This window comes from Argiope bruennichi, chromosome 4 (assembly GCF_947563725.1).
Source record: "Argiope bruennichi chromosome 4, qqArgBrue1.1, whole genome shotgun sequence".
NCBI classification, from domain to species: domain Eukaryota; kingdom Metazoa; phylum Arthropoda; class Arachnida; order Araneae; family Araneidae; genus Argiope; species Argiope bruennichi.
Window position 1 is genome coordinate 61,479,579 of NC_079154.1, and position 19,529 is coordinate 61,499,107.

General features: G+C 28.6%; 2 protein-coding genes across 2 annotated transcripts; both read right to left on the reverse strand.

Annotated features, from left to right (window-relative positions):
• Positions 1-1,399: 1,399 nt before the first annotated feature.
• Positions 1,400-4,165, reverse strand: LOC129966286 (spidroin-1-like). The gene is made up of 3 exons (XM_056080704.1): positions 4,154-4,165; positions 2,897-2,950; positions 1,400-1,867 (listed from the first exon to the last, which is right to left on the reverse strand). Exons 1-3 carry the CDS (start codon positions 4,163-4,165, stop codon positions 1,400-1,402), a joined length of 534 nt encoding a protein of 177 aa, XP_055936679.1.
• A 7,104-nt stretch (positions 4,166-11,269) lies between these two features.
• Positions 11,270-15,701, reverse strand: LOC129966287 (adult-specific cuticular protein ACP-20-like). Its single transcript, XM_056080705.1, has 3 exons — positions 15,618-15,701; positions 12,915-12,968; positions 11,270-11,743 (listed from the first exon to the last, which is right to left on the reverse strand). Exons 1-3 carry the CDS (start codon positions 15,699-15,701, stop codon positions 11,270-11,272), a joined length of 612 nt encoding a protein of 203 aa, XP_055936680.1.
• Between the last annotated feature and the right edge of the window lie 3,828 nt (positions 15,702-19,529).

The window sequence follows — 19,529 nt, forward strand, 5'->3', positions numbered from 1 at the left end:
ATAGAAATTTATAAACCTTCACAACACAAAATGCTGATATAAAAATGAAAGTTTCATTTTCATATTTCAATAATTTTTAATAAGCAAGTAATTTCAATAATTTTTAATAAGCAAGTAATTTCAATAATTTTTAATAAGCAAGTAATTTCAATAATTTTTAATAAGCAAGTAATTTCAATAATTTTTAATAAGCAAGCAATTTCAATAATTTTTATTAAGCAAGTAATTTCAATAATTTTTAATAAGCAAGTAATTTCAATAATTTTTAATAAGCAAGTAATTTCAATATATTTTAATAAATAATATTCAAGTTTGTCCCATTAAAAGAAATGTTTATTTGTTAATTGTTATTTAATTACCGAAATTAATTCTAAGTTGTTCATCTTCCTTTGAAAAATAAATTACATTTCCAGCTAAAACTATGTCAGAATCTCTCTAAGTTATATTTTTAATTAATAAACATGATTCAAATAATATTGTGATGCTTCATATAGAACGCTCTTACTTATGAACTGAATTATTTTAATAATAATTAGTAAAATATTAGTACTAAATACTTAAATGAGCCATTTTATTAAAAAAAAGGGCTTCATCCTTTAATAATGATATACGTATTTTTATGCCGGCGTCCTGGCATAGGGGTAGCGCGTCTTCCCCGTGATCTGGGCGTCCCGGGTTCGAGTCCCGGTTTGGGCATGGTTGTTCTATCTGTGAGATGTGTGAATGTGCCCTCCTGTAAAAAGGGGTTGTGCAAGCGAATGAATGATGCGTGAGTGGCAAAGTCGTACTCTTGGCCCTAGTTGGCGCTGCTATAAAAAATAAGAGACGTTCCCCTCAGGCTTAAATCGCTGTCTTCGTAACAGCGGGCTTGTCAGTGGCAAGTGCCATAAGAAACAAACAAACAACACAAACAAACAAACGTATTTTTATTTCTTAAGGTTCAAAATTGCATAATTTCATTGAATCTTACCAGACTAAGAATTAAAACAATTTTAAAAGAAGAAGATTACATTATTGGGGCAAAATGGATACAAGATAATTAATAAAAATCGAACACTGCTTGAATAAAAATTTTATTTTTAAAAGGCTAAAAATGAAAAAAAAATTGTTAAATGCTGGAGAAAAATTTAAATAGTTTTATAGGAAAATGTGTAAATGTCATTGTAATACGTGGATTTTTTTTTATTATATTGGGTAAATATTGCACACTTGCATCACTGACATTCTGCTAAGAGGAAGAAAAATAGAAATATTGCTCTAAGAACAAGCATTTATATTGTTACCTACATTAATTTAAAAATGCAAAAAAAAAAAAAAAAGAAACATGACATATTTACAAAATAATAATTTATTTCTTTGTTAAATAAACAATCAATGGTCTAATCATACAATTTTTCTCCTAAAACCCATATCGGGCATAACCTAAACCACCGAAAACTCCATTTCCGAGGCCATAACCTCCATATCCTCCAAGACCAGCATTTCCATATCCGACACCGGCTGCTCCAAGACCACCATATCCATATCCGAATCCGGCAGCTCCAAGACCACCATATCCATATCCTGCACCTCCAGCATATCCGAGTCCTCCAGCTCCGGCATATCCTCCATGTCCATAAGGAGCGTCGGAGATGATATGGACGGCTGCTGGGTTCTGGTTGGCTGTTCCAGGTTCGTTGGTCTTGACCTCAGCTCTGAAACCGCCGTGGTCAGCGACGTAATTGACTTGTCGCTTGATTCCCCTGGCATCAGTGAACCCGTAGCTTCCCTTCACGTTCTTGCCATCACCAACTTCTTCTCGGTGTTGTTCTCCGTGCTTATCTTTAATGCTATAACCAAACTTGAATGGCTGTGGATGGTGGATAGGCTAGAAGGGAAAATATAACATTGAGTAATTTTCATTTAAGTAAAGACATAGGTATTTTTAAAGTTTTTTCTTACATAGAACAATATTAAATATATTTTCAAAGAAATATTGTTCGATTTATTTTTAGAGCATTTATAAAATAACTAATTTCTTAATGAATTTAATTATTGAAACCATATTTCTAAGTTTTAGAAGATATGTCGAAATTTATATTTCTCAGGAAAATCGAATTTTATTTGATATTTTAATACTGCATTATGTTTTCATTTTCCCATGGATAAAAATATATTTATAACTATTATAAATAAAATTTTATGCAACGATAGTATTTATTTAATAATCTTATTTTTTGTAATAAATAATCGGAATGAAATCTTTCTTAAGAAAGTAGTTCTACCATGAGATAAATAAATAACACTACTTAAGACAGTATATTTTTCCCATGAGCGATGAATATCATGAATAAAATTAGATATCAAAATGAGAATGCTAACAAAATATACATGATGCTACTAATAATGGTGAGTTTTTGCTTATATTCCCTTTAAAATTTTTTAATTTTGATGTATTTCTGATAATATTACATGATTTCTCTACAAATAATTAGCAGATATATCATTAAAGAAGCTTAAAAGTAATGAAAATATATATATATAACTGTAAAAATTTGCTATAAATATTTTTCTAATTTGTGAAGTCCAAAATAGTTTTCTTTTCATTTATACGAGCGTCATTATTGATATGATAGATACAAAATCGAAATAGTGATAGCTTAAAAGTAAAATAAATCAAGATATACAGTAAAGGCTTCATTCTTGTAAAGAAAAAACTTCAGTGAATTTAATTTGCTTATAATTTCAAATAATGATAAAGTAGACAATTTAATGCTGAAATCCAAGGTTGCTTGTTTTTTATATGGAGTTATGATATACTATTAAATGCATCTATTAACCTTTAATATAAAGTTATGTCTCAAATTTTACTTAAAAAATTTATATCAAAAATAAAGAAGAAAATATTGAGAATTACCTCATGATGAAGACTGGCAAAAGCAGCCACTGCCAAAGCAGCTAAGATGAAAACCTACAAAAAAATATCATTAAATAATGAACACAATAAATAGTTTCTAAATAGTCAGGAATAAACCGCTTTTATTAAGATAAAAATTTGCTTACTTTTCCAAATACAAATCTATCGCCAAATTAAATTTCACTAAAGCTGTAATTAAATCAAATAAGTGATATTTTATTAAGCAAAAGAAAATATATATAGATATGATCGTTAAAAAAGAAATCTTTCACCTTAGCAGAGATTTCTCAAATTATTATCCTTCAACTCTTTTCTGCGTCAGCTACAAATTTTAAGTTTGGCGTTATGATTAATAGTATTATTGAATATGTTCTTAATATAATTAAAAGATGAATATATTTAAGGGAACTGAAACACTCTCGACATCGAAAATCAACGATATTTAAGGGAAAAATGGAGTGGATATTTTTAAAAGTAAATGTCATATCTGGTATTAAATTTAGTATGTATAGATGAAATAAGCTATGTCCATAATAAAATTGTATAATAAGTTAAGTTCTATGAATATTTGTCTTTTAATAACAAATAAAATGTAATGCGATATTTTCCACGTTATGATTATACAATCAGTTCATTCTTAAATGTAAAATGTTAAATAAAATCTCTCAACATTCAGCATAATGTGTGATTATATTTTCAATAAATAGCGTGAATTAGTACTTATTTCGATATACATTAAAGAAATATTAGAAAATTAATTTGAATGTCATACAGCTAGAAAATTTGAAATATACGTATTATTTTATATTATAAATTAATTCTTAATAATTATTACTTTTCAGAAACTGATCATATTATTTTAATATATTTATAATTTTTGTAAATACTAAAATGTCATGCAAATGCAACAAAATGGTTTTGATACGAGAGTCGAAAGGTGAAAAGATAAACATTATTTGAGAAAAAGACTAAAAATTGTATTTTATTTTTCTATCATAGAAGCCCATTTAATTATATATTAAAAGTTATGATATGAGTTTCAGAATTTCAAAATTATAATTTATAAATTTTTGCAACCAATGTAATATGCTATTATTTTGATACATTAATATTGAAAAAAGAATTTCTTGAAGGTATACTTATGCAAATTTCTATATAAAAGTTCATTTTAAAGTACTTAAAATGTTAAATTATAGAAATCATTTTGAAAAAAAATTCCCTAAAAATAAAAACAAAATTACAATATAAAAAAGTTACCTGAGAGATCATTTTAATGTTGTTCGATCGGAAAACTTGAAACAAGTGATATCATACCACTAAACCACGATGTATTTATACCATATAAACTAAGCCGCAACTTCAATTTGCTTTCAATTAAAGATTAAATCGTTTCCACATGGATGAATTGGCGTTTTAGAACATTTTAAATTCTGATCAGATATTGTGACATAATAATTAAAATAAACCGCTTTAATACCGTGCTCGCTGTGAGAAATTATAATGACCCAAAATTATTTCATCAAGTTCAAGGCTATAATTGATTATGTAGAAAAAGCAATTCGAATATAAAAAAGTGTATTTTGGTTTTTAATATCAAACGATAGATAAATGATATATAGCAAAAGATATATATCTTTTGATGTGTAATATCAAAAGCATTAAAATATGAGTGTTCTTAAATAAGATTATCATGCTTTGAGTCTCAGAAAATTTTAGATCTATATTTTGAACAAAATCGGACATTTTAATAATTTTTAAGCAAAAGCTGAATGAAAAATAATGCAAATGCATTTAATTCTTCATTGTTTTCCTTAGCAATTTTAGTACAATTTTGTTACTATAAATCAATTTTATAATTTCAAATGTACAAATTTACTTCTTAGCTTATTATATTCTTTTAGGCACAATAGAAGATTTAAAAAAAAACTTAACTACGAGTAGTGATTATATTAAGTAGCCTATTTTTAAATTATTTCTTATGAAAAGAATAGAGTGCCAAAGTTAGATCGATATCGATTGAATATGTGTTATCAGTAAATTCAAGACAATATTTAGCATTGATAATTAATATTTCTATAGTCATATTGAGTAGAAATGCAATCTGTTTACCATTTCTCTGTAATTTTCTAATTTTTGGCTTAAGTTTATACTATGGGGTGTCTCCTTTTGCAGAAGATATCTTCTTTTATCGTCCTCATCTTATTCCACAATATGGTTTTTTTATGAGTATTTTCATCATACAATAATAAAAATTGATCCATAAAATAAAGTTGTTTTTTGGGCATCTCACTTTTGCACGCATCGGTTCAAAATTTGATTGATATAAAAGTTTCTAAATAAAATGCCAAATATCATTTATTTTATTGTTGTATTTTAAAATTATCGTTTTTATTTACACTCAGAGAAATTAGGAAATTTCCTCTTTGTTTCCAATATTTGACATGGAATAAACTTTCAGTCGAGAAAAACGATACTAAATATCATTCATCTAATTTAATCTTTTTTTGAATTCTGATCGTGACAACGAAAATATCATATACTTGTCATTTAATGCTCTCGGAATTAAACTAACTTCATATCTGCTTTTAAAATTAAAAATCTTAGGTTTCTAACGGGTAAAGAATTTTTTTCGAGGATATCTATAGGACTACGTATTCTACTACCTATTGCAATGGTTCCCATGACAAGATTTTTTTTTGACAGCAGGCGTCTCTTCATCCAAGGAGTGAGATGTTAGGAAAACATTCCGGCTATCTCTGAATACAGTTATTCCGTCTGGGGATGTTGGCACTACCGGAATTACATAATGTAATATATATATGTGTGTGTGTGTGAGAGAGAGAGAGAGAGAGAGAGAGAGAGTAACAACTAGAATAATTTTGTTTGGATTTTATCCGGATTGGAATATGTTGTAAGAAATGTAAAAGAACCCAGATGAGTTTGTAGATGTGCCATCTTGTCACAAGGAAGAGAAATGGTGGAGGGGGCTTGAAATTTTCCTTTCGCTGTAACTTCCTAAATATTAAAGATAGAAAAATAAATACAATTAGTCAAATAAGCGTCTGATTAAGAGAAACAGTATTTGTATTCAAGGTTTTTAGATAGCTGCGATCGCTTCGAAGTTAGAGTATAAAAATTATTTTCAAATCCTAATTTTGATTTTTTTTATTAATATCAATAGTTTCTTGCGAATTAAAAAAAATGAAATAAATCTTTCATTTTTCCTTTATTTTCATAGTTCGAAATTGTTTAAATGCATGTGGTGTAAACATTGAAAGCTTGAGTAAAACTAATTAAATAAAAAGGAAGAAATAGAAAGATATATATATATATATATATATATATATATATATATATATATATATATATATATATATATATATATATATATATAATAATGTCGGGGTATAAGCAATATTCTGACTTAGCGTGAGACCATGCGGGAAACTTGATGGGGCCGCCGAAAAGCAACCCCACCTAGCACGAAGGAGCAAATGGCTCTTGATATTGGAACTTGCACAAAAACAAAGGACTTTCTGGAAAAAATGCATGTTGGTCCAGAAAAAAAAAATTACATTTTACATTACGTATTGAATTGAGAAACTTTAGAAAGATATTAAATATACCTTAACTCTTTTACATTAGAAGGGAATCAAAGTCAAGAGATTTGACAAAATGTCATTAATAGGAGATTTAATGACTGGAATTTTTAAAAGTTCTTCAACTTCAAGAAACATCCACTTTCTTGAACATCTGAATCTGTGGTTTCGCCATAGTGCACAAAGTTTGATCACGTGATTTATAGAGCTTTCTTCGATGCCACACTGACAACTTTTATCAAAGAAACGGCATTCATGTACAGAAAATACACAATGTCCAATGTATACTTGGTTAAAATAAAAATCATCCTCGATTCGGTTAACCGAAACTTTTTTAAATGTTCCTATGTAGTTCTCCCATTGGTTAAGTTATTCCATCTCTCCTGCCAATTCTTAATTATTTGTCTTTCAGTCTCATTTATGAGTTCGATTTTGGACTTAAGGAAAGATATTTCTTGGGTTTCTAAGTCTAAAGCTTCCATGGCTAGTGCTTTTCGTTTCGTGCTGCCTTTTCGTTACCATTAGATCTTTGATGAGCTCTGACCAGATCATTTCAACACCAAGTTTAGCAGCTTTTTCTTTTATATCTAATATTATCTTTTTTATTCCACCAGCGGAACCAAGAACGATTAAAACCTATCTTGAATAAGAAATTATCTATGCCCTTTTTATATTGCATTGAGCGACAAACTCCAGAGCATTTCTGATTGCCACATTTCTGCCCTAAAGACAGTTGTATTGTCATTCAATCTAAATTTTCTAAATTCTTTTTCTTGTTCATTTTCTTAACCATAGAAATGCACAACTCACTTCCCCTCCCCCCTATTTGATCCTTCTATATATATATACTACTGACCGCCTTTGGCGACCAGCCGGTTCGCCAATCTTAATGTTCGTTAAAATTTTAATAATTAAATATTTTATGCAATTCCTTAATTAAAATATTTTAAAACTTCAAATTTTGATAGTGATGTAATTCACTTAAAATATTATAAAGGCCTTCAGTCATAATGTAATATGTACCTCTCTAAGTTTCTGTTAGCTCCCGTAGAATTTATGCTTTAAATTAAAGTGGAAAGGATGAATCTGTAATTAATATAATAATATTTTTTATTGAAATGAAGCATTTTTTTTAAAAATATGAGTACTGAAAACAGAGTCGGTGAGCATTTAAACCTTATGGGCACTAAAGAATATCTTTCTTAATTTATATAATATCTCAAGAATTTGTAAATAAAATTTTCTCAGATTCATCACGAGCAGATCAATTAATTAACAATGTTTAATTTTAAATGCATCATACACTAAGAAAATAAAAGAATCGTTTAAAATAATAGGTCGAAAACAGGTTAAAATAAACTACTTAAAAAAAACGATACACTTAAATTATAAGCATATACAAAAAATATATAACTAACATAAATACAGTTTAATTACAAAAGCATACAACTAATCTAAAAACAGTTTAAATCAAGTCCGAATCCGTTGCCAACAATCAGAACACAATGCGCATGCGTGAATTTTCAACTCCAGTTACGGTAACGCAAATGCGTGAATTTTTCTAAGCCAGTTGGAGTAACGCTATGCAGATTAGAGACTTTTAATTTCCTTTATTCTTTTTTATTTTAATTCAAAAGTACTTCAGAATGAATCTCAAAGATCGATTAATTAATAATGTTTAATTTTAAATGCATTAAACATTAAGAAAATAAACAGAATCGTTTGAAATAATCGGCCAAAAAATGTTAACCCTAGCCTCTTTAGTGTGGGAAAAAAATCTGAAGCCTTACTCATTTGGCGGTGGGGAAAATAAACAGATTTTTTTTGGAGGGGAAGTTAGTTTTTAATTAATAATTAAAATTCTAATTAAAAATTCAAAAAAAGGGACACCAGGTGCACATTCCTCCCGACCACCAAGGTATACATGTACAAATTTGGTAGCTGAAGGTCAAACGGTCTGGCCAGTAGAGCGCCAACACACACACACACACACATTGAGCTTTATATAAATATAGATTACCTTTAGCCATAACATCCACATATTAGCTCCATGTAATTCTTTTGACTTTCTATTGTTCAATTGTATACTTCACAATCAAACATGCGCCTATCGTCTGTACATTCTACCTTCATTGCTTCTCTAATTAACTTAGCCGCCCCCTTTCTCTTTTAATTATTAAAAGAGAAAGGGGGCGGCTATCGACGTAATATCGACGTAGGAACGATCACTGAGAATTTGAAGTGCATTTGTGGATGCCGTGCACTAGGCTTTAGCTATTGCGAACAACGTAATACGTAGAAGCTGTTAAAGTTTATTTATTTGCCTGGCTATTCCAGCAAGTACATTTTTATATATTTATTTAATTGTAAAGTAAGGGAGTATGACCCCAAGTATCCTTAGTCAGTCTTCTTATTTTTTCATTTAGTTTTCTTATTTTAAGTATCATTTCTTTTAAATGTGATATAAACGACGTTAGAGTCAAAATTGATTCCTAAATATAAGTTTATAGTGTATGGTATCCTCTTCCCATTTAAACTAACCCCTGGAAAATGACTGATTTCTTTTCTGTACTTAAACATGATCTATTTGTATTTATTTGGGATAAAATGTAATTTATATATTTCTGCCCAAACTTTCATACTTTTGATTATAGCTTTGCTCATTTGGGCAAAATGAAAAGATGCTTTACTTCTCATATGAACATCGTCTGCAGAAAATCCTCTTTAGAAATTTAAAAATAAGAAATAAAAAAATTAAAATTATAAAATCATTAATTTGTGCATTTTGGAATACGCTTTATAGCACTAAAAGGAATTGAAAAATGGGAAAATAATACAATTAAAGTTATTCAAATTTAAAGAACACTTAGTGATTAACAAGTAAAAGAAAGGAAAATGATTATATTTAATCGATTCCTAGAAGCACAGTTTTGAAATTTGGCATAAAATTATATCTTAAATAGAGAAACAGCTTCTTTTGCAGACATTTTTTTCTCATTAAAACCCATAATAATTAGTCTTTTTCAAAAAACGCAATTAAAAATGTTATTATAATTTACAAAATTAGTAAATGAATAACATATTTTCAATAATTAATTTAAAAAAAAAACATCCTCACTGCTAATCATCTTACGAATGTAACGAAACAAATTTTACACGTTAAAAATTCAACTATTTGATGAAATATAAATTAAAATTGCAAAAACATTAAACCAAATAGTGATGAAATTGATTTAATCTTAAAAAACGAGTTTGAATCACTGATTATTATCATTCATACAGCCATATTAGCTAACACTGCTTCCAGATATTTAAATACGTTTTACATACATTTCTTAATTTTCTTACATACATCTCTGAGGCTTATAGATATTTTAGGTCTAAAGACAAGTTAAAAATATAAATTATCAATGAAATTGAATTTTAAAAAATGTACCGATAATATCTATTAGAAATTTGAAAAACAATTTGAATAAAATTTGCTCAATTTTTTTATCGTACTTATCTTTATCTTATCTTATCGCGTCTGTTATTCTGCTCAAAATATTTTTTTATAAGTTAGAACTTTTATTTAAGGGCCTTACTTATTATATAAATTTAAAACTAAACTGAAAATTTCTCTATAAAATTATATAATTCGTTATAAATTATAAGTAAAAGTTTCCTTAAATAAAAATGTCCTTTCCTTTCGTAGGAACACTTTTAATATAAGTAATTGATTCTTGGAAAAAAGCAAGATAATTGTTTCATTTATCTACAATTCTTTATAGTTTTTCGTAAATGATATCCAGGCTTTATAAAATTCCTAACGCATGAAGTACAAATATTCTTCAACCTTATTTAATTTATATTTCATACGAAGGGATTAGGTGTCCACTTCTGGATTATTAAATTTATACATAAATCTTTTATAACAAATTTCGTTCGATATATAATTTTATTCGAAATGTAGGAACTCTTTTGCATTTTAGTATTGAAAAGTATCAAAAGAGTTAATATATAGATATTTTTGATATCCAAGATATGGAGGGGGAGGGGGGTCAAATGTGTGGGTTTGAAATGTTATATCAAATGATTATATCATTAATGCTATTAATTAATATATATATCATACATTTAAATGTAATTTGAAATAATAAAAAAACATGGTATACATTAAAAATGATAAGCATTAAAGAATGATAAACATTGAAACATGATATGTTGAACTTTATTTTTTAGTTTTCTTTACTAATACTCATCTCTACTAACATAAAAGATTTTGTTTGTATGTGTTGGAGCTCTATTCTCTATTTAATATACAGCTACCGAACTTAATACATATATACTATGGAGATTGGAACTATGCAATTTGAAGTAATTTTTTGTAATTTTATATATTTTTCGATTTTCGAATGGCAAAAGTTTTAAAGATAAAGTTATATTCGTAGTATGAATGCATTGAAATTATATTTATGTGCTTTCTGTACGATAAATTAAAAGCATGGCTTTATATTTCAATTTTATACTCACATTATTGACCAGGGGAATTTATAAATCTTCATTATAAAATGTTGATAAGAAAATAAATCTGTGTTTTTCGGATTTAAACAACACATATTTATGAATTTTTTAAAAACTTTTTATTAGTGAATTCTGAGAACAATACAAATCTGTGTGTTTATTCAACATTAATAACATTTTGAGAACAGTTTAAATAAACAAAACAATTCCAAACTAAAAAAAAAAATAAACATTTATTTTTAATTAAAACAAAACACTAACAAAAATTGTTCTAAAAACCATATCTGGCATATCCCAAACCATTGAATTGCCCATTACCAAGACCATAACCTCCATATACTCCAAGTCCAGCATTTCCATATCCTACACCAGCTGCTCCAAGACCACCATATCCATATCCCAATCCGGCAGTTCCAAGACCACCATATCCATAACCTGCACCTCCGACTCCGGCGTATCCGAGCCCTGCAGCTCCGGCATAACCTCCATGTCCATAGGGAGCGTCGGAGAGGATGTGGACGGCGGCGGGGTTCTGGTTGGCGGTTCCAGGTTCGTTGGTCTTGACCTCAGCTCTAAATCCAGCATGATCAGCGACGTAGTTGACCTGTCGCTTGATTCCCCTGGCATCGGTAAATCCGTAGCTTCCTTTCACGTTCTTGCCATCACCAACTTCTTCTCGGTGTTGTTCTCCGTGCTTATCTTTAATGCTATAACCAAATTTGAATGGCTGTGGATGATGGATAGGCTGAAAGGGAAAAATAGCATTGAGAATTTTTATTGATAGTTGTTTTTTGGGTTTTTTCTCTTGCAATATTTTGGTCATGATGGAACTTAAGAGTTCTTTTTAGATACATTTTTATAAGTTTTCACTGCGCAATCTAACAAAACAGATATTTGTCTAAACAATTTTCAGCGACATACATAATTTAAAATATTACATTTTTTAGTGTATTTAACTCTTAAAAGCACGAAGAATATATGAATTTTTGAAAGTTCTTCGCAATTCACCTTGTTAGAGGAAATAGAAATTTGCTTTTTTTTAAATACTACTTTATTTTTCCGTTTTCTTTGCGTAAAAATCAATTCATAGCTACTATAAATTACATTATTTATAATGATAGTATTTATTTAATTATATTGGTCAGTTTTCCAATTGTTCTACAGTAAAATATTTTCTTAAAAACTAATTATTATTATAATCTAGATTACACTATTTCAGAGAGTAATTTTTAATTTTTTTCGATTAATAATGCTGGAAATAAAAGTAGATATCAGAATGTAGATGATTGCAAAACGTGGCTAATATCATCCGTTGTTTTTACAATCAATCTTTGCAAATTTTTAATTTTAACGCATTTATGAAAATATTGCATGCCTTCTCTAGGAATATTTATTAAAGAAACCTCAAAAGTAATAAAAGAAATTTGTAGTGAATCGAATTGAAAAAAAAAATGAAGAAAAATTTGAATCTTCTAGAAAAATCTTCTGAATCAAATGGGCATAATTATTGATACGATAAACACAAATTCATAATAATGTACTTATATTTTTATAAAAGTTTTTGACGTTAATTTAAAATAAAAGTATTTTGTTATACTGAAATGATGATCAGAATTTATCATCATAGATTCGGATGCGTAAAGTTAGAGAAAGTAAGAACCACGGTTCCAATCTAATAAGGAGAAAAAATATAATGTGTTTAATTTGGTTTTAAATCAAACATGACAGATTAATAGATTATTAAATGTTGATATCTAAGAACGTTTGTTCTTGATACGTCACACTTCAATCAATAATAAGAAACTTTTTAAATCATTATTGAAGAAAAATGTCTTTATTTACTTGTGATATAAATACATGTCTCAAATTTTTCTTAAAAAAAATTATAGCAAGAATAATAAAGAAATTGAAATTACCTCATGATGAAGACTGGCAAAAGCAGCCACTGCCAAAGCAGCCAAGATGAAAACCTGCAAAAAATGCTATTTAATATAGGACACAATAAATAAGTAATTTCTAAAACGTCAAAATTAAATCATTTTTATTGGGATAAAAATTAGTTTACTTTCCCAGATAATTATATGTCTCCAAAGTAATTTATATTATAATCGTTACTGATTCCAGAAAAAAAATTATTTAACAAAAGAAAATATTTCTAGGCATGAATTTAATCTTTGAAAAAAAATTCACTCTACTAGAGTTTTCTCAGATTGCTATCCTTAGTCCCTTTTGTGAATAAATCTACTCTCACTGTACACATTGTGAATTCAAATAATATGTAAGCTATGAAACGTAATTTTATTGTCATGATATATTTGTGGGAACTGATGCACTCTTGATGGCGAAAGCCAACAATATTCTAGTGATAAATAAAGTGGATTTTTTAGTAGTAAATGTTATATATGATGTTAAATTATATATACATAAGAATGACTTATTTCCATATTAGACGGCATAAAAAAGTTTATGATCTGAAAATATTTGTCATTTAATAGCAAATCAAATATGAGTTATCATGTTATATTCTCCAAGTTATAATGAGATAATCATTACAATCTTGAATATGAAATTATGAATAAAATTCCTCAAAAATCAGCATAACATGTGATTATATTGTCAATAATTACAGTGAATTAGTTTTAATTTTATATTACTTTAAATGATAATAAGAAAATATATTGAATATTAAGTAGCTTAAAAATCTGAAATATACACGCTATTTTTTTAAATATAAATGGACTCTTAAATATTTTTACTTCCCAATATTATTTAGAATTTTCTTCTTATAAAAGATACGATCTGAAATATTTCTTGAACACTCCCGAAAAAAAGGTTGTGAAAATGTGTTATATGTTTTGAGGTAGGTGTGTTGTATGTTTTGAAAGTAATAAAAAAGCATCGAAGAATTTGAAAATTCGATCCTTAATATCGTAGCAATAACAATATTTCCTGAAATTTTTACTATCATAAATAGACATAATAATACTTAAAAAATAACAATGAGGCATTTAAGATAGCTGAAGAGTTTCCTTTAAATCGTAGCATAGAAAAGTAAATAAATTAAAACAAGCTAAGATATATAACTAACAATCGGAAAAACGATGGTAATAAAAAAATTGCTAACACAATGGATTTTGAACCTATAATGATTAAACTATTTAAAGAAAATCTTCCTGTCAAATACTTCGAAAGCTAAGTGCAAATGATATTTTATTTTAATTACAGAAGTTAGATATGCAGATAAAACAAAATAAACTGAACAGGCGAATTATTTTTGAAGATAAAATATTAACGATCCTAATATAACTCTAAACTTAACATTTATTACATTTAGAAATTCATTTTATATTTTTCTTAAGCAATGACAAAACATTCTTGAACATTTGGTTTTAAAAATTAAATTATCAGCATTCAAACTTAGTTAGTTAAATAGGAAATTATAGAAAAAAAAAATTCAAAAATTACAATATAAGAAAGTTACCTGAGAGATCATTTTAATGTTGTTCGATCGGAAAACTTGAAGCAAGTGATATCGTACCTCTAAACTGTGGTGTATTTATACCACGTAAACTAAGCCACAATTTACTTTCAATTAAAAGTTAAATCGTTTCCGCATGGATGAATTGGCGTTTTAGAACATTTTAAATTCTGATCAGATATTGTGACATAATTATTAAAAAAAAACTCTCTTAATACCATGCCCGTTATCCTCGGCTGAAGAAATTATAATAGCCCAAGATTACTTCATGAAGTTCAAGGCCATTTCTGATTGCGCAGAATTATAATATAAAATCATATTTTGGTGAATATCTTATCAAAAGTATTAAGTTGTTCTCAAATAAGATTTTCATAATTGGAGATCAATGAAACTTCAGATCAATTTTATTGGATAAAATCAAAAATGTTGATAATTTATAAGTAAAAGATGAGTAAAAAATAATAGAGTATTTGATTCTTCACGCATTCCCTTAGTAATTTTTAGCAAAACTTTGCTACTATAAATGAAATTTTATAATTTAAAATCTACAAATTTTTTTTCTACAATTAATAATTTTTTAGGCACTTCATTAAGTTCCAAAACTAAAAACAAATCCTAACGATGAATAATGATAATACTAAGTATTCATTGTTTAAATTTTTTTAAAGAAAAATATACGCCAAAAATAGAAATAGTACGCCAAAAATAGATTGGTGTCAGTTCGAGATATGTAATTAATAAATTGGAGACATTATTTTAGCAGTAATTATTAATAGTCAGATTTGTACAATTGCTTAGATAAAAATTTGAGACAATGAGTAGAAATGTCGAGTGCGTCACATTTCTCTCTGATTATCGATTTCTTTTTATTTATTTTTAAATAACTCTTTTCTCAGGCATGAGAATAAGAAGCTTCCGGCATAGTAGTTAGTTCTCCCCACCCGGATAAGTACAGAAATAGTGTGGGGTCAGTTAACTCCTACCGATGAAATGACGTACCTCCTATGGGATGTGTTGCACCGTGACCGGTGAGGACCTTTAGGACTCAACCTCAGTTCCTGCCAATGCTGTCGTGGTGGTTCGGATATTCAGATTTTTCCATGTGCCTTTGAGTAGGGCGGAGTAATCATCCCGTGATTACCTGTAGAGTGCATCCCACGTGGATGAGCACCTTAGATAAGAGGATAAGAAACTTCCAGTATGGTTGCTCCTCCTCGCCCTTCATAAATCGTATGGGGTTGGCGACGCCGTCCCGATGACTGGACGCGCCTCCCACGAAAGGGATTATACCGAAGCAAGCATTGGTCCTTACGACTCAACCTCAGTTCCTGCCAATTCTGTCGGGGTGGTTCGGACATTCAGATTTTTCCATGTGCTTTTGGGTAGGGCGGAGTAATCATCCCATGATTACCTGTAGAGTGCATCCCACGTGGATGGGCACCTTAGATATGAGGATAAGAAACTTCCAGTATGGTTGCTCCTCCTCTCCCTTCATAAAACGTATGTGGTTGGCAACGCCAACCCGATGAAGGGACACACCTCCCACGAAAGGGATTATACCGAAGCCAGTATTGGCCCTTAAGACTCAACCTCAGTTCCTGCCAATTCTGTCGGGGTGGTCCGATTTTTCCGTGTGCCTTAGTGGCTTGTCGGAGCAGCCAGTGTGTGGTTACCTTTAAAGTATAGACTAATAAAATATCTATTTTTGCGCTAGTCCTCTTTTTTCAGATTCGCGTATAACTTCACAATAAGGAGCTTTTTTTTATTACTTTCACCACAACATAAAGGAAGTCAGGTCACAAAATAAAGAAGGTTTATGGATTTCTCTCTTTTCATCGCTTGGGCTCAACTTCGATTCATATAATATTTTTAGTATCTAAATAAAATACCAAATATTATCATTTATTTTATTATTATTATTTTTAAAGTATCGTTTACATTTACCCTTAGACAAATTAGACGGCATAGTCTTTCATTCCAATATTTGAGACGGATCAAAATTTCTTTTGAGAAAAACGATGGGAAATTTCTTTTATATAATTAATGATTTTTTAAAATTATGATTGTGTGAACAAAAATAAATATATTACTTAAAAATTTGATAAAAAAAATTAACGATATTTATATAAAGATCATGTTCCATATATTTACTTTATAGTGTTTCTGAGTTTTGGTGTTATAGATTACCTAAACATAATTCTAAAAATGTTTAAATAAATTTAAATCATATTCTTACATAGATATATTTCCTGCGTTCCGGGTAGGTATAAGGCACGAAGAAAGAACAAAATCACGAGGCCAAATATTTTAAATGATAATATTACTGTCACCTCGAATGTTTCGCTTAAAGGAAATTAAATGAAACTGTATGCATTAAACAGAGATATAGTTAGTTATTTCTTAAAGAAAGTCAATATTTGTCCCAAATGCTGTAATATATTCATTTCTAAGAACAGTTCTTTCAACTTTTCTTAGATTTTCTAATTTTTATACATATTTTAGATAATTTTTACTAAAATAAAGATGAATATGTGTGCGTAGGTGCTCTACAAACCAGACCATTTGACCTACACTTAGAAACTTTGGAGCATATATACCTTGAAGAGGAAAAATGTGCACCTCCGAGCAAGTTTGGAAAATTTAAATTAGAAATTTAATTATTAAAAATTAAGCTGAATTTTGTCTTTTTTCCACGATAACTTCTGAAAATATTATTACATACAAATAAATGTTCACATCGATTCAAAATTTTAAAAAAAAAATGTCTATTAAATGATACCAATTTAATAGAAGCACGAAGTTTTGCTCTTATTTGACAATTTTTTAAAAAAAAATGTGTTTTGATTGATTTTTAATAATAGATTACTTTTTGTCCTGAAGCTTAAATTGTTTCTTCAAATATTCAATTCGTGGGATTTTCTTTCTATTGTTGAAATCTTCGGATCAAAGTTTTTCTTTAATATCGATGTAGTTTACAAGATGAATTATAAAGTGAAATAACTATACTGAAAATTCAGAAGACAGATGAACCAGATATTCACATTTTTAATAATACTACGATATGGAAATGTTATCAATGTCGGCCTCCTGGTCTATAGGTAGTGCGTCTTCCTTGTGGTCTGGGTGTCCAGGATTCGAGTCCTGGTTTGGGCATTTGGGCATGGCTGTTTTTAAACCTGAGTTCTACCTATTAGGGGTGTGAAAGACTCCTCCCCCCTTGTGTAAAAAGGGGTTGTGCAATCGAGAATATGAGTGTCATCTTCGTATGAGTTGAGATCAGTCTTCTGTCTTCGTGTTCTCAGGGTCTTTACCCTCAGAAGCTACTGCACCCCTCTTTCCCTGATTTCTTGGACTTGTTTTGAATTGGTGTTCAATCGAAATGGGATGAACAACAGCAACTGTTGCCAATATAAAAGCTCATGTGTACATAAAATAATAATTAAAATAAAACAAATTTATTTTTAGTCAATTTGGCGGAATCATTGAATGAAGTTATATCTAAAGGGTTTGTCTGATATCAAATATAAACAATAATATCAGCGAGCCTGCTGGTATCCTGAGGTGACTAGTATAATATAAGTTGAGCCATCTGTTAATTACCCTTTTGGACGGTGGACATTTTTGAAAAAAATGTTATATTCGAGCAGTTATAAAGCTCAGGTAACTAATATCCCACCGAAAACGCATAAGAAGAGTTAAACCATGTTGAACATCCGTGAAACTGAATCTTATATTTGTTAATCCTACTGCATTGGTGAAGATATGAAATATGAAATCAGAATCTCAAATGCTTACCATTGTAACTGCAATTTCTCTGATTGAATAGATTAGAAGTATATGATTAAGTTTTGTGTTATATATCTATTTAAGCTTTCTGGATTGAAATTCCGACAACTCAATACCAACTGTTGAACATAACTGACTTTTGTTCTTTGAATATTCGTTAACGCTAGATTGAAAATACCTCAAAAACTATATTTAAGATGAGAAAATGGGTATGTTGCTTATTATAATTTTTTGGCGAACTACTCTCCACTTCCGAATTTTCTGCTTCACAGTAATAGCAATCGTCATTGTGAAATTAGAAATCAGTAGGCAATTAATCAGAGTCTCTCTGTAAGTATATTTGCATGCGAGCTGCCATTCCTTGAAAATATCAGTTTAATCATTTTTCTGAAGCAAATGTATTTGGTTAATTTAAGCAGTGATACAAAATTTTTTATCTTGCAATATGATAAAGATCATTTGCGTTCCATCTTTGGAAATTAAGGGGTGCTAGTGCACTACCTTCATTTCAACTACGGATTATTTTCAATGCTGATTACAATTTCATTTGTTTTTTATAAAGTTCTTAGTAATATTTCGTGCAAAGTAATTTCTATATTTATCAAATGTAGATATGAAAGTGTTTCTCAATATGAGAGTATCTATTTCATACGTAGAATATGGTTTGCAAGAGAAAACGAGAAAGTAGACAGGAGAATAATTAAAATACTTTTTTTTTATATTTCTTTAAATGTATTCGTTGTTTTTAACTTCAAATTTTAAATAAAATGTTAATCGAGTTTCAATAGCAGCTGTTAGCTATTCATTTTATTTCTTTTATTTACATGCGCACTATTTTATATAAATAAATTCGTCTATTATTGTATAGGAAAGAAATTAATTAACCTATAATAGAAAATTTATCATATATCGAAAGTCATTTAGAAAAAAAAAATGTTGACAGTTCTAAAATGCAAAATAGCAACACGGAACAGTGTATGATGATTGTAAGTAGCATAGTGTTAATAATTCTTGTTAGAACAAAAATTAGAATTTATTAAAATATGAATGTAATTGATTGGAGAAGAAGAAAAAACGCAAATTGTTTTTAACCAGGTTTTTTTAAAAATATGATAAAAAAAGGGACACAAAAAACATCTCGTAATTTGTTTGTTTTAGAAAATTGTCATATAAATTGAAATAAAATAATAAATGTGAAAAAAAAGATTAGAATCCATATATTTAGATTTAAAAAACGCCTCATCATAAAAAATAATGATGATGGACA

What these genes read in the sequence shown, in the direction of transcription:
- LOC129966286 (XM_056080704.1), bottom strand. An exon ending in TTGCCAGTCTTCATCATGAG is followed by an intron (nt 1,868 to 2,896) that starts GTAATTCTCAAT and finishes TTTCCCTTCTAG; the next exon opens with CCTATCCACCATCCACAGCC.
- LOC129966287 (XM_056080705.1), bottom strand. Translation starts at nt 15,701, where the DNA reads ATGAAGGGCGAGGAGGAGCAACCATACTGGAAGTTTCTTATCCTCTTA. An exon ending in ACGTGGGATGCACTCTACAG is followed by an intron (nt 12,969 to 15,617) that starts GTAATCACGGGA and finishes CATTTTTTGCAG; the next exon opens with GTTTTCATCTTGGCTGCTTT. An exon ending in TTGCCAGTCTTCATCATGAG is followed by an intron (nt 11,744 to 12,914) that starts GTAATTTCAATT and finishes TTTCCCTTTCAG; the next exon opens with CCTATCCATCATCCACAGCC.